At 28.7% G+C, this 15,528-nt stretch overlaps 2 protein-coding genes across 6 annotated transcripts; one reads left to right on the plus strand and one right to left on the minus strand.

Annotated features, from left to right (window-relative positions):
- Position 1: 1 nt before the first annotated feature.
- On the plus strand, positions 2 to 3,429 carry LOC117238510. Of its 2 annotated transcripts, none has more exons than XM_033503474.1 (6): positions 2 to 46; positions 562 to 614; positions 707 to 1,046; positions 1,130 to 1,942; positions 2,030 to 3,186; positions 3,256 to 3,429. In XM_033503474.1, exons 2-6 carry the CDS (start codon positions 574 to 576, stop codon positions 3,395 to 3,397), a joined length of 2,493 nt encoding a protein of 830 aa, XP_033359365.1. In that variant the 5' UTR covers positions 2 to 46; positions 562 to 573; the 3' UTR covers positions 3,398 to 3,429. The 2 variants fall into 2 exon arrangements, with proteins under 2 accessions (XP_033359365.1, XP_033359364.1); XM_033503473.1 differs by having other exon boundaries at positions 7 to 46; positions 495 to 614.
- A 257-nt stretch (positions 3,430 to 3,686) lies between these two features.
- On the minus strand, positions 3,687 to 15,175 carry LOC117238512 (eukaryotic translation initiation factor 2 subunit 3, Y-linked-like). Of its 4 annotated transcripts, XM_033503479.1 has the most exons (9): positions 14,921 to 15,114; positions 14,254 to 14,317; positions 14,046 to 14,156; positions 5,170 to 5,403; positions 4,927 to 5,085; positions 4,600 to 4,829; positions 4,386 to 4,530; positions 4,119 to 4,288; positions 3,687 to 4,035 (listed from the first exon to the last, which is right to left on the minus strand). In XM_033503479.1, the coding sequence occupies exons 1-9, from the start codon at positions 14,990 to 14,992 to the stop codon at positions 3,799 to 3,801; spliced, it is 1,422 nt and encodes a 473-aa protein (XP_033359370.1). In that variant the 5' UTR covers positions 14,993 to 15,114; the 3' UTR covers positions 3,687 to 3,798. The 4 variants fall into 4 exon arrangements, with proteins under 4 accessions (XP_033359370.1, XP_033359367.1, XP_033359369.1 ...); XM_033503476.1 differs by lacking the exons at positions 3,687 to 4,035; positions 4,119 to 4,288; positions 4,386 to 4,530; ... (1 more) ...; positions 4,927 to 5,085; positions 5,170 to 5,403 and adding an exon at positions 6,486 to 8,584 and having other exon boundaries at positions 14,921 to 15,175; XM_033503478.1 differs by lacking the exons at positions 3,687 to 4,035; positions 4,119 to 4,288; positions 4,386 to 4,530; ... (4 more) ...; positions 14,254 to 14,317; positions 14,921 to 15,114 and adding exons at positions 6,486 to 8,584; positions 9,874 to 9,991.
- Between the last annotated feature and the right edge of the window lie 353 nt (positions 15,176 to 15,528).

Consider the following 15,528-nt stretch of genomic DNA (forward strand, 5'->3'; position numbering starts at 1 on the left):
CAATAGGAAGGACTGCTTTCTACTTAGAGTTACATATGTGTGACACGTAAGTACCTATATAAATACCTATTTTTTGTAACCTTACATAAATCGTTTATTCGTTTAATCGTCACAGAATAAAATTTGATTAGAAAACTATTCTAGCAATATATACATATATACATATATTGTGCATTTACGTAGTCTGTATATATATATATATATAGATATATATATCTCTTGTTATTCGTTACTACGTAAATGCACTTAATGCATTATATGCCAATGGTTTATTTATTTTATTAAATGTAACTTACCGGCATATTTTAAGTTTTGTTATGCGCTTTCTAAGCTTTAACTCAAAAACATGAATAGAATGAATAATAACAATTGATATGTAACAGTATTTATATATATATGTCTCTAAATTTAAATATTAAATAATGAATTGCTTACGGAGCTTCCCATTTTGAAGTTCCATGGATGACTTGAAGATTTGATAATTCTATGTACGGGCAATAAATTATAATGAATTTTACCAAGAATATGACTGACTGATTGAATATAAGTATTGTTTTGAAGTTGCAGAAAATCATGGCAAATGAAATAACAGAGATACCTGTTAATATGTTAACGTGAGTATCTTATAACAAATATTTCAATGTCTCTTATTTATTTCTTTCGTGTGAAATTAATATCATATATTTAAAACATTAATATTTTTCAGGGCAGAAGAACTGATAGAAAATAAAGGTTTGAAGTTTAATGCATGGAATGAATACGAGAAGTCAGTTAAAACTCTTCCAAAAACTGGAATGAAACAATTTGAACCAAATGATTCCTGGCTCCAAAATATGCAAATTGAAAAAGGTATTATAACTAGAAAAAATTTAATAGCTATAGAAAGAGTAGATCGTATTTCACAGTTAGCTAGTGCAGAATGGTTGCCTGAACAGAAAAGAGCTAAAGTAACAAAATACTCTGGTCAAGATTGGAGTAGTTTTGGTTTGGAGAAAAGTGGCACCTTGTATTTAATACCAGAAGAAGCATTGTTTCTTCTAGAAGCTGTATGTTATAATACAATACTAATGTATTTACAGAAATTATTTCCTGATATGGTAGAGAAAATATAAAACATTTTCTGTTTTAGAATTGTTTAGAACTTACATGGAATGATGTAGCATTGTCCATCCAACAAGCTTATGAACTTCTAATTGATAATGTTGAATGCTCATTAGAGGAATATAGAGTTTATAGCCAGTTAGTACGATATGGTTATCGCATACAACGTTTTGTTTATGATTCAGAAAGAAAGACAAAAAGTGATAAAAATTCTAATATAAAACGTAAAGTTATTGTTGAGCCAGAAAATGGCCTTTGGAGAACTGATACTCAACAGCAAGATAAAGATTATATAGATGTACAGAGTGGAAAATCTGCTAGTTGTCCAAAAAGAACTGATGCAAATATTAATAATTTTCCTACAGGGATTTTTCAAGATCTAGCAGAAGATGAAGATATATCAAATAATGTCTTTGAAATCATAAATGATCTTCTTTGTGCAGTAGAAAATATCGAAGCTCAATCTACAAATGTTGAATGCGAAAAGGATATGAAAAACGGGAAAAGATCGGATATTACTTTGCAAACTGTAAATATAGATGAAAATAAAAAAAAACGGAATTCTAAGGTGCAAATTATATCAGATGAGACTTTATTAGGAAGTATTAAAGTTGTCAAAGATAATATGAATAATTGTACCAAAGGAAGTAATATACCAGCAAATTGGCGAGCATCTCGCATACAACGCAACGTTAAATTAGTACCTAGAAGAACAGATAAACTATTATCAGCTACTGATATTTTAGATTCTAATTATAAAAATTCTGAGTGCAATTCAAGAAAACCTACATTATCTTCGCCACCTAGAAAGAATTCACAATTAAAGAAATCAAAACATGAGGTATTGTATAATGATATTTATAATAGTTATATTCACAGTGTTAAAATATTAATGTTTCTCCCTCTTTTATATTCTCCCTTCAATTAGGTGATAGAACTTTCTGATGATGAAATTCAAGAGATACCAAAACCAGTAACACGAATAGATTTATTAGATTCAATTCCAAACATTGCATTTCAATCCACAATTACAATAAAAGTTTCAAGAGCATACATACCACATAGTATAAAACCTGTTAAAACGATCTATCATTATGAAAGTGCAAAATTAAAAAAATTACAACAAACAGATAAAAGATTGCGATCTAGTCAAAATCTAGAACATGCAAAAAGTAATGAAAGTCAAAATATGTATCAATGCAATAATATCTCTATAAGTAACAATAATGTTAGAAAAAATACAAACATTGCTCCATTTAATCAAAATTTAACAACAAATGCGCACAATGTTTTCATGCAAGATTATTTTTCCATGCAACATAGACAACATGGGAACTTTAGTCCCAACTATGTATATAGTAATAAACCACCTTATACATACAGCCAAAATCTATATTGGCATCATAGAAATACTACATTTCAAAATGTATTTGTTGCTCTTGATAATCATAGTGCTACTGTTCATCAAAACAGATTCACATCTTTGCCAATGAACAATTTGACAATGCCAAATATAAGTAACAATGTGACTAGGCATTCTTTTACTCGAAACCAGTTTTATCATAATTTTCATCAAAATTTCTTTCCATTAAGAAAATTATGTCATCAAAGAATCGTGGAAAATACATCAATACATTGTAGCATAGCTGGAAGTGTATTACTTACAGAACCTCGTCAGAGATATTGGCCACGAAATTATCATAAAAACACAAATATGACATCAAATCATAACGATGAAGTTTATCAATGTTCATTTAAAATACTGCCAGGAGCGTCATCATGGTCGGAATTAAAGACTAAATGGCGCGAAGTAAAAACGATCACTATCGATGATGAAGATACGGGAATTGAAGATTGTAATGAAGTACAAGTAGTTGGACAATTACGCACTCCTCTTGTTGGATCAAAGAATGCAAATAGTCTTGAAGAAGTCTTCAGTAAACTTAAAATAATTAAGTCTGCATCCGAGAAAATTGTAAGAAGAAAAAAGAATAAGTACAAAATATCATACAATGTTTATTCCAATACACAAAACTATAGAAAAGCAGATCCTGGTCTTCCATTCTACAGAGTAGTTGTGATAAAGTAATTTATTTTTATTAGTTATATTTATTTTGTAGAACTTATACAATAATGTTTTTTTTTTTATTTCAGACAAGATGATTCATTTATACAACCAATTGAATTGCACCGTTTAATGCAAGATGCAGGCACTTCACCAATACTATTAGCCTGTGTTTCAATGTCAATTTCATATATTCAACCAGGATTTATATCTATACCTAATCTAACATAATTCAAATAAAATATTTCATACGCAATATTTAATTCTTTTCTATTTATTTTTATGTACAATAAAGAATAGTTGAACACAAAAAAACTCAATTAACTATCAAGTATCTATTTATGTCATCCAAAAATTTGTTGAAAGATAAATTTTTGTGATAAAGAAAATGCTTTATAAAAACTTTATAAAACATTTATTTAAGCTTTATAAAAGCTTTATAAAACATTTCTATCGATTTTATATATTACTTATGTTCAGGATAAGAATAGTAAGCAAAATGCATTAAATAACACATAAATTATATGTACTTCGTACTTTATTATAAACATTTCGAACAACACTATGTTGTAGAAATTATTTTCAATTTGTTTTTTATATTAAATTTTTGTTATCTCATGATATTCGTGGAATTATTTTCGGTCTATAACTGGTTCTATTGTTTGTCCGCCACAAATTTGACCCCAACCAATCAAACGCCAATGTTTTTCAACACGACGCGACAACGCAATTTTTTCGTCAATTTCTGTACATACAGGATTTGTTAAGCTGATTTTAGCTAAATCAGCACGAGTGGCTAATACACGACCTCCAGTGCTTAATGACCCAATATTTACTAATAGCACCTCATTTCTCGATAATTTTGGTACCTATTATAAAAAAATACTTTATAATTACAATAGAAATATACTAAAAAAAATCTGATTATAACATCTCTACAAAATATATTTACCCTTGCACCTTTCTTATCACCCTCAGTTCTCACACCTAACAATCGCTTAAGAAGATAATATGATATTTCGAGTTCGATAAATATTTTAGGTAGAGCTCCTACAGCTCCTAAAATTTGCCCCACTAAACGATCAGCACGGCATAATGTTGGTTCAATTTTTGTTCCAACACCTTAAAATTTATTTTTCAAATATTACCAAATTTCTTTTATGATTTATATTTTGTCCAATTTGTTTTTTTTTCTTTTATGGTATTTGCTCTTACTTACCTATGAGACCACCTGGAACAGCAAATTGAAGTTCATTCTGCTCAGCAAATAATGATACTATCCGCGAAAATATGGGTCGACAGGTCAGTTTTCCTTCACTGTCTTTAGAAACCAGTCCAGGACGAACTTCAATTTCCATACCCACCTGGGAAACAATAAATACGTAAAATTACATTCACGTAAGCATAATAACAAAAGTGTATTTTTAGCGTACTTTTAATACTCCTCTTAAAATACTTCCACCAGCAACGCCGCCTTTCAGATCATCTACTTCACAACCAGGTTTATTTACGTCAAACGACCGAATTACAATTAATCTCGGTTCCGAAGTGAAATCTCTTAAAGGTACTGGAATTTTTTTCGTAATATATTCGCACAAGACTTCAATATTATACTTGAGTTGTGCAGAAATTGGTATTACGGGCGCTCCTTCAGCTACTGTACCTAATTTAGAGAAAAGATCATGTTTTTAATATTATATATGCATATCAATAACAATTCGTGTAAATTCATTATAGAATTATTATCAAGATTAAAATACCCTGTACGAATTTCAAAATTTGCTCATATTGTTCCTTTGCTTGTGCTTCCTTTACTAAATCTATCTTATTTTGCAGAATTACAATATGTTTCAATTTCATAATTTCAATGGCAGCCAAATGTTCTGATGTTTGAGGCTGGGGACACGACTCATTACCGGCTACAAAATAAATATTTATTAATTTCAATATTTCAAATAACTATCATTCCAGATACAATAATATAAAAGAATTTGACTATGTACCAATTAAGAGCAAAGCTGCATCCATGACAGCAGCACCGTTCAGCATAGTTGCCATAAGGATATCATGTCCTGGACAGTCAACGAAGGATACATGACGTACAAGTTGAAATCGTCCAGAACAAACTGGACGTAAACAAGGGAATGAATCGTCTTTGCTCGAACCTCCGGATATGTAACATCCTGGTCTTGGACATTTTTCATTATCACACTTATAAATCTTTGCATTCGCGTATCCTGAAATGAGCCAATTAAAAATATTCGTGATATTATTTTATTTAAATAGATTTGCTCTAATTCTATATTCCTATAAATTTTGTCCTGATTAATGAATAAGTAAAATCAAAATTAATTATAGGATATAAAAATAGATAAATTACTAATATAATAATATGAATTTATTTGTTTACATTCAACGAAACATTTTTTTATACATACTTTTAAATAATTTTAAAATTGTTGCGAGAATATTTATTTTATATGAATTCAAAATATTAATACGACAATTAAACAAAAGCCAATAGTCTTATAATAATTTCAAAATTCAATAAAATTATTTTTTTATAACGAAATATAAGTTTTTATTTAATTCTTTATTTCATTTTTTTGAGTTATATAAATTATTTTAATTGTTAATATATTTAACAATCAATGTTTGTATACGTGGGAATGTTATATTACTATTAATTAGAATTTAAAATTATTGTAAGAATTTGACATACATGAAATTGTATTACAATAATTTACACATTGAAAGTTTATTTTTACTACAAATATTTTTTATAATTTCAACTTAAATGGTGCACTTTTAGCAAAATGATTTTAATATAATATTATAGTTTCATAGAAACATCAAATGAAAATATATTGTACGTATTCTATACACATACAATAGATCATACATGAAAAATAAATGTTAAGTTTTTGATATTCATGATTTGCAATTTTATGACTAAGTGTCTATGTGTCTAAAGTAATTTATTTTATTATTATACCACTTCAAGTTACTTTTACTGGTAATATTTCATTTGTTTACCAAAAATAACTTCTTATTTTTAAACTATACTACATAACATTCTTAACATGAAACGATTCTTTTTATGTGAATATTATTATATATAGAGGTTTCTAATGATTATTTATATTAAAATTACGAGCATTTAATCATAAACATTTTATATTATGTGATATAATGCATTACATATTGTGATATTAAGTTTATGATAACATTCATATAAATAATCGAAAACAGTAAAATTTGTCACTCCCGTTTTGTCATTTTGAATAATTTGTGACAGTAAAGAGAAAGATATTAACTATAACATGTAATACAATTCAACTATAATTATTTCTAACAAATATATATAAAATTGTAAAAACTTTATCAAACGTTTCCTAAGTATTTTAACTATTTTGTAAGTAAGTATATAATCTATTGTTTAATAATTAAATGAATAGAGAAATAGCTGAAATTCAATTCGATTCTAGTAACATAGTATTTAATCTATTTAGTTTCTCGCACGATTATCAAACTGATAAAAACTACATGTTTATAATGCTGTTAGTATAATAAATTTGTGAACAGTTATTCAAAACAAGTATCGTCTACAACTTTGAGCGCCACATTTGCATAAGGTTCTAATGTTCGACAAGTCTGATTCTGGTGTCTCTGGACGTAGTTCTAACTCCTCTTGAAATTCCGTGTTCATATATATATTTAAATTCTCTTTCATCGACATATTTTGCTTTATAGAATTTTCACTATTCTTTGATGATTGACACATGTAATCGAAGGTAATTTCTTCGTTTTGTTTAATATCTCTCAATGCAAACAATGCAAGCTTAGGAAGATTCGGATCAAGACAATTGATCCAAACACCATAGACAGCGAGATTTGGATTGCAAGAATGATTGATGAAATGCGAAACGTTGCCATATACGGCAGCATCTACAGTATATGGACATTCTTCTTCAGACTCATTATAGTCAAGATCAAATAAGTATGTTCTACCAGCGGCATCGTATTCTTTGCCACGCTTTTCGGCCTCCTCATTTGTTATGACTTCGCCCACATATTGTGTGACAAAACAACCTTTTTTAATCGCTTGTAATGTTTTTACACCCCAACCCCGTCCATTGGCAGTTCTAAAAATGCAAAACTTCATCTTGCTGCCACGTTGCACTACTCGATTGAAGCAGTTCATGTCGCAGTTGCATCGTTTGTTACATTCGTATATCGGTGTTCCAGGTGGAACTCGAATCTTACATGACTGGGTGTACGGACATAGTCCGTTATCCTGGGCAAAGCAACAGTTTGTTTTAGAATTACAAGACTTGCATTCGCAACCAATAGGTGGATCATCAGGTATTATGACTCCATTACCAGGTAGATAATCTTCTATATAATAGAAGTCTCGAGGTGCTGTTTCCAAGTCTATTACATTCTCCACCCGTATTAATGGTTTACCTTTAGTGATAGTATTCATTTCATTTTCCCACTCTTCTAAAGATTCTAACTGTTTTTTCCTTAAATCAATGACTAACATACGGAGAATATCATGTTTTATAACTTTCTCCAATTTACTATTTTTGACATACTTTAGATGTAAATATTTGGTTATATTAATATATACTGTATTTGGTTCTACCGAAATTGATGTTATCATCTCTCCTCTACACTTAAGATAATTTAAAAATTCTCCAATATCCCTATCGTTCGGATAAAAATTTGTTTTCTTCTTGAAACGATCGATCAATTGTAATCTACTCTTTTCAAACTCTTCTAGAACATCTGGGCAGTTTACTAAATTCGACGCCGGTTCCCATGTGTTATACTGTGAATTCCAATTCTTCCATTTGATTAAATAAGTTGGCACACCTTTTAATTCTTTCTTTGCAAGAATCTTTTCTACTTCCCAAAGGGTAGTCTCCATTAGTAACTTTTTCATTCTCTTCTTATTTTCATGTTTTATATCCATATATCTTACATCTTCCAATATAACTCTGAGCTCCTTCAGTCTAATATTTTGTAAATTTTTTTTGTAGTCTATTTGATACATTTCAATATTGGTATTGGCATTTAATTTGCTTAGTCTTATATTTTCTGTACTAATTTCTTGATTATCAGAAAAATTCAGATCTCTTCTATCGTTGATTACTTGTTTCTCTTCTTGGTTTTTTTTAAAATGAACATTATTACTGTTTAAGTTGTTGCTCTTTGATTTATCATCATGGTAAGAGTTATCATTGTAATTATTTTTTTCAGAAGAAACAAATCTTTGATCAAGCTTTCGATGTTTGGCCAATGGTTGAACTAATCCTGGAGAAGCTGGCCTTTTTTCTGGTGTAGAAGACATTTCGCTTGCGTAACCAAGATTTTCTTCTTGTTCCCCTCTGGTATTGCCCTCTGCATGAGCGTCTGTAATGCCAAACATTTAAAGGATGTCATTCTCTCCAGTCACACTTTCCCATATTTTGTGTTTAACTTGTATAATTGTTTCTCCCCTTTCTCTTAGTATTAACGTTATCACCTTGAACATCAAGAATCCCTTGAATCCTCTTCGCTCTTCTCTGTCATTTATTGAGGAAAATGTTTGGTGCCATTATAAGAAAATTAATATAACTTATACAATGTTTATGCAAAAGAATGTACACATTACATAGTAGCATTTTTGAATGTTATAAATTATTACTTCAAGTTTCCATTAAATTATTTGAAAGATTCATGTTTAAATCTTATAATATGAATATGGTAAATCAGCTGATTTTCTGAGATAATATATATACTTAATGACTAAAGCACACCTTAATATTAATTTTGTATTTATATTTACAATTACACTGTAAGGTATAATTATTATAAAACAATAATAATATGTTTTAAAACACCTTAAGCCAATTTCTAAGATTTTCATAAATAAAACACTAACTACATATAACAGAAATTATTAGCTCTTTATTATATTTCTTTACATTATAAATAAATTTGTACATTGTATATTATAATAATTATATATGTATAAATTTAAAAATTTATATAAAAAATTTGATATATATAAAAAATTTAATTAATAAATGTAATTATACTTACCTTAAAGTTATACATTATATTACAAAGATATGTTCACACTCACACATTGTCTATTATATCAAATTGAATCACAGAAATAATTTGGTTTTATCAACAAATTTTTGGCACTTTAAGTCAATTTATTAAGGTATGCTTTAATCGATAATTATTTAAATCTTTCAATTGTATATGATCATTTATTTTTTAATGCATGAAATATACTAACTAGTGCACACATTTAATTTATTACAATTAAAAATAATCATGCATGAAGAGTGCATTAAAAACTTACTTGTGTATTAAATTATATGTGAAATTTTTATTTCAAACTGAATATTATATTTATGTTGCTATATCAATATTTTAGTATGTTCTATTATCCTTTGTATTTGTACTTAAATTTAACCTTACTTTATTAATAAAATAATTCATTTATATGCTAATATATGTAGATAATTGTGCACTTTAAAATCATTATGAGAATAAATTAATTATATTTTATTTAATATGTTTACTAAGCAATTTAAATAAAATATAAATACGAAAAATGACATAACTTGGAAGAAATAAAAGAAATAGTATTACTATTATTACGTATAATTAAACAAATTATAATATATAATATTTTAAATAATTACATAATACTAGAAATAGAATTAAATTTTCAAATATGTCAGTTGTAAAACATTTTTGATTCAGCTACTCGGAAGTACATTTAATGAAATGGCGACAGTTTTTGACGATTAGCGCCATCTATGTAGGAAATGATAAAGAATATAATACAATGATAAAGAATATAATACAATGAAGAACAAGAAGTAATTCTTTCTAAATATAAATATTTTCTTTAAATATAGCGGAAATAACGTCTAAAATAATTTTAGATAGAATTCGTTCTTTTACAAAATTATTAAGTATAAATATATTAATACTTTTCTAGTTAACAATTTTGTTTAAACTTTATTTTTCCCTCAAAAAAACTCAAACCTATCACTCATACAAACTGTAATTGATATGCCTTTATTAATAATTTATCTATTCTAATTGTTAAAGTAAGTAATGTATATAATATACAGTGACTCTCAAAAACATTCGTACACTACACACTACAGAATGACTAATTTTATGGTTCTATGTTGTTTATAAAGCAATCGCCCTGGTTATTTTTTTAATAATATGAAAACATATAATTTATTTGGTAAATTCACATACATTGCATAGTAAAAGTTGCCGAAGAAAATAACGCCGTACTTTCAGTTCACAAAAATATTCGGACATATTTTATATTTATCTGTTTATCTCCTTCTGGCAACCTGATATTCCAAGAAAGCAGAAAAATCTCTATTTCTCAATAGTAAAAATGACCTCGTCCAAAATGAGTCGCAAAAGAAATAATACGGCATTCAACATGCTGCAATTTATAATTTTCCACCAGAAAAAGGGAAGAACCTATCGTGAACCTATCGTTGCAGATATCATTCAACGATTTTATTTCGAGGATCGCATTGAATATATTCCACAAACTGGAAGACTAAGTCTCTTAAGTACAAAGGAGAAAAACAGAATTATTCAAAAGGGAAAGAAAATCCGCAAATAAATGCCCCAAAAATAGTTAGTGAGGTATTAGAAGCAAGCTACGAAAACGTTTCGATTGGAACAGTTCAAAGAATTATCAGACAAGCTGGAAACAATGGAACAGTAGCCAGAAAACAATTTTTTATGAATGAGAATAGGGAGAAACAAGTCAATTTTATAAAAGAGGTAATTTCTAAGAATGATTCATGGTGGAAAGATGTAGTATTTATTAACAAAAGCAAATTCAACCTTTATAATTCTGATGGAAGAACTTTGGTATGGCAAAAACTGATTAAAAAATTCTACTTTAAAAATACAAGAGATACAGTGAAACATAGGAGTGTAAACATAAGCTAGTGTAATGGTCCAGGGCTGTATTTCATCATACGAAGTTGAAAACTTGATGACAACATTATGGATAAAAATCTTTACTTAAGCATATGTAAAAACAATTTAGTTCAAAATGTCAAAAAAAAAAAAAAAACAGAGAAAATAAATAGGAATTCATAATAGCTTTAAGTTTTATCAGGACAATGACTAAAGCATGCATATATAGTACATTCATAATGTGAATTACATAGAATAATTTGGAAAACTCCAATTTTTTCAATAGTCGAATTAGAACAATGACTCGAAAATGAATGGTCATATGTAACTGTAGAATATTTAAAAAAAAGTGTAAATAATATGTCAAACAGATTAAAACGTGTTCTAAAATAAAATGGTTTCTCATCATGAGGTACTAAAATTATTTTGTGATAGTGAATTATATTAAATAAATGATAAAAATAATTCTTATTAATAATAATAAATGATCTGTTATTAAAAAACTAACCAGGGCGATTGCTTTATAAATAACTGAAATATCAAGCCATGAAGTTAGTCATATTGTAATATTATCATAGTAATCATCCAAATATTTTTGGGAGTCACTGTATTAAATCTATGTTTTGACTTTACACAGTTTTTATTATATATGTCGGGTTTGTCGGGTTGGCACTGGTTCTTGGGGCACGTTGCGTATCTTCATTAGGACGAGTCATTGTAATAGTTCAAAGAGGTTTATATTTACAAGAGTTGATTTAACAGGGTTTAACAATTAAACGTGATTATAAGACACTCTTAAAGTAAAGATGTTCTTAGGTTCAAACGAATCCACGGTCAATGGGATAACTCTTTATACAATTGGATATGTGTTGATACTCAAAATGACGTTAGCTGTGACATACGGTATCTTTCAGGCTGACAGACTGACGTTGTGTGTAAACTCTCCAAGGTGATCATAAGAATAAAAGACTGACACGATCACACTTGTCAATTGCGTATTGATCGGGGTTATCAACAAAATTCCAGGCGCCGTTACTAGGCAGACTCGCGTAGAGTCGTCATTGCTCCTGCCTCGGGACTTGTTTGTTAATACAACGTGTGTCCCTCAATATTGGTACTTCTACTGTTAAGTAAAACGTTCATCCCGTGACCATGGCTACGTTCGGTGACCAGTTGTGTCACCTTGAGCCCGACATTATTCAAAATCTATGTGACAGGACTGGAAGAAGAGATAAGGAAAGGATAAGCCGGGGGAATAGTGGAAGGAGAAAGAAAGGTATGGTCATTGACATATGCAGACAATATTGTGCTGATGGCGGATAGAGAAGAGGAGCTAAAGGAAATGCTAAAGAGATTCAAAAAAATTTTAAAGGAAACCGAATTGGAACTGAGCACGGAAAAGACCAAGTAGACATAGTAGTTTTTGGAAAAAGAAAGAACAAGAGAAGACAAAGAAAATGAAAATGGGGAGAGCGAGAATTAGAAAAAGTGGACGAGTTAAGATACCTAGGGTACATACTACAGAAAAACGGCAGTCATGAAAAACACATACAAGACAGGAAAAAGAGAGCAACAAGAGCAACGAAGAAAACATGGAGCGTGGGAGAACGGATTTTCAAACAGGACTACAAGAGGAGAATGAAGATGTTTAGAGCACTGGTAGAGAGCGTGGCGCTGTTTGGAACAGAGGTATGGGGCTGGAACATGGAAGAAAGACTGGATAGAATACAAAGAAGATATGTGAAATTGATCTTAGGTTTAGATATGACAACAGCAAATTATATATTGGTAGAAGAATGCAAGCTAACAGAAATCAAAGAAAAAGCATTAAGAAGAGCAGCAAGGTATGAAGGGAAAGCCATAGAATCAAAAAAGAAACTAGTAAAGGAGTGCATAAAGGAAAGAGAGAGAAACTGGGGAAATGGTCAAGAAGGGAAAAGAGCAAGAAGGAGAAAGAAGAGACTAGAAGATGTGAGAAATGAAGGGACACAGATGGAAGCAAGAGAAGAGCAAGGAAGGATGACAGTAGACCAAATTATAGAAGAAAGAAGAAAGAGAGAAGCAGAAGAGAGGGAGAAAAGGATAAGGGAATCCAAATATAATATACATTACAGAAATATCGCCAAAGAAGAATTACCAAAGTACTTAGAAGGGTGGATGAAGTGGAAGTATAGAAGGCAAGATTCACATGTGGGAATGAGACCAAAGCAGGGGATACTGGAAAGAAGAGGGAGAAAAAAGATGCAGACTATGTAGAAGAAAAGAAGAAGACCTGAGACATGTAATAAAAGAATGTGAAATAATGGGAGGACCAAAGGACACAGAAAAAATACTAAATGAGACTGGAGAAGGATTAACAGAACTAAAAACAATAATGGAGAAGAGAAGGGCAATACAAGATGGGGAGGAACGACAATAAGGAAGCACAGCAAGGAGGCAAAAGCCCAAACGTTGCTGCAGTTTTAGAGACAGAATAATTAAGGGAGTGCAATATAATAGAGTGGATAAGAAGGGAGGTAGATATATAAGAAGCGAAATAGGTAAACGAGATGTAAAACCGAAAGCTTATCCAAAGCTGAAAGGCACAGACTAAGTAATAATAAATAAATAAATAATATAGTATATGATATTTTAATTTTCTTAAAATTAATGTCTTTTATATTTATAAAAAAAATTATTTTCTTTTACTTTGTACATATGTATTACACTTTTCATTGTTATATTAAAAGCAATATATAATATTTTTTAAACATAAATAAGAAATATATTGTTAAAAACAATTCTGTTTCAGTATTGATCTGAATTAATGTTGGTTTTATGTAAAAAATATTATAATAACTTAGCTAGTGGAGGACATACATATCTCACAACAATGTATCAATTTTATATAAGACTTGCATCTACTTACCAAGTTTAATAGTAATGTTCCTTTCTAATTCATTTTTAAAACGAACAGTCTGCACTCCCGATATAGCTTTTACAATTGTAGACTTTCCATGTGCTACATGACCAATGGTACCTACACATAAGATTTCAAATTTATATATGTCTAAATAATTGTTTTTGTGCAGTATGTTTTATATGTATCTTTATAGCCATAGAAAGATTATATTTACCAATATTAATTGTTGCTTGTCTACTAATAACCTCGCGAGATAGTGCAGTTAATTTGCTGACATCCTAAATAACAAAAATTTTATACATTTTAATATTAAGATAGTAAAATATCGCCAATGTAAGAACTTACTTATAAAGAAGGCAACAAATTAGAACAAAAAATGTATGTTACATTTTATTTCCATGAAATAAATTTATAAAAATGTGCTTTTACAAAATTTTAAACGTACTATGTTTTTGTAGTCTATAAAACTTATATTACAAACATTAATTTTTATGAAAATGCAAAACAAAAACTGATGATAAATTCTTATTAGTAACAAAATCATATGTTGACATTGTTAATATAAATATAAAAGCATATAATTCAGCAAAAAACAATATATTTATAAATTGTTATGTGATAATATGATGTATATAAATTCTAGATGTCATCAACGATTGATAAAACAAAATATTTCAATAATAAAAGAAATTTTTCAAATAATATGTAGTTTTTAAAAATTAATATTGTATTTCTCAACATTTTTGTCAGTGAACATTTTTATTTAATGCAACGGAAAAAGAGATTATTATAGTATGCTAACAATATATGAATTAAGGTTATATATAACATAATGAAAGCTTGTTAGATTATGAAGATATAATTATATATTTATTACTCACAAGCTTCGAGAGATCTTGTTTATAAAGATTTGGTTGACCCGTAGTCACTCCTAAACCTTCTTCACCACCCATAATCACTGAATCACCTTTATTAACACGTAAACCACGCGAGGGACACTTCAAAAAGGCAATAGCTCATTTAAAATCAAGAATATACATAGACTACTAGTCGGTAAAAGTAAAAATGCCAAGAGAGCGGAAGCAACGCCAAGTGGAAATACTTCGAATTAACATGGAACATAGATTTCCTCGGCTTGTCGATTTTATATTATCTCTCTTATATTATGTACATTAATTTTTAAATATTAAACTTAGAATATATAAAATGTTACATTTCATAATATTTACTTGCAGTGTTAAAATATAATATAATTATTGAATGTATAAAATACTTAAAATAATAATATGAGAAATATAAAAGTTTTAATCATTTTTGTCATGTTGATTTTGAACTATTTTACTTATTAAAAGAAAAAAAATAAAAAATACGTTATCTTTTTGAGCAACAAGGAATAATTAGGACCTTTTAAAAAGTATATAAAATAAAGTTATTAGTTCAGTTACGACCGGTGAAATAATACAAATAACAATTAAACTTGTATTTCGAA

The sequence above is a fragment of the Bombus vosnesenskii genome, unplaced genomic scaffold (genome assembly GCF_011952255.1).
Source record: "Bombus vosnesenskii isolate JDL3184/JDL3185 unplaced genomic scaffold, Bvos_JDL3184-5_v1.1 scf7180000013527, whole genome shotgun sequence".
NCBI lineage: Eukaryota > Metazoa > Arthropoda > Insecta > Hymenoptera > Apidae > Bombus > Bombus vosnesenskii.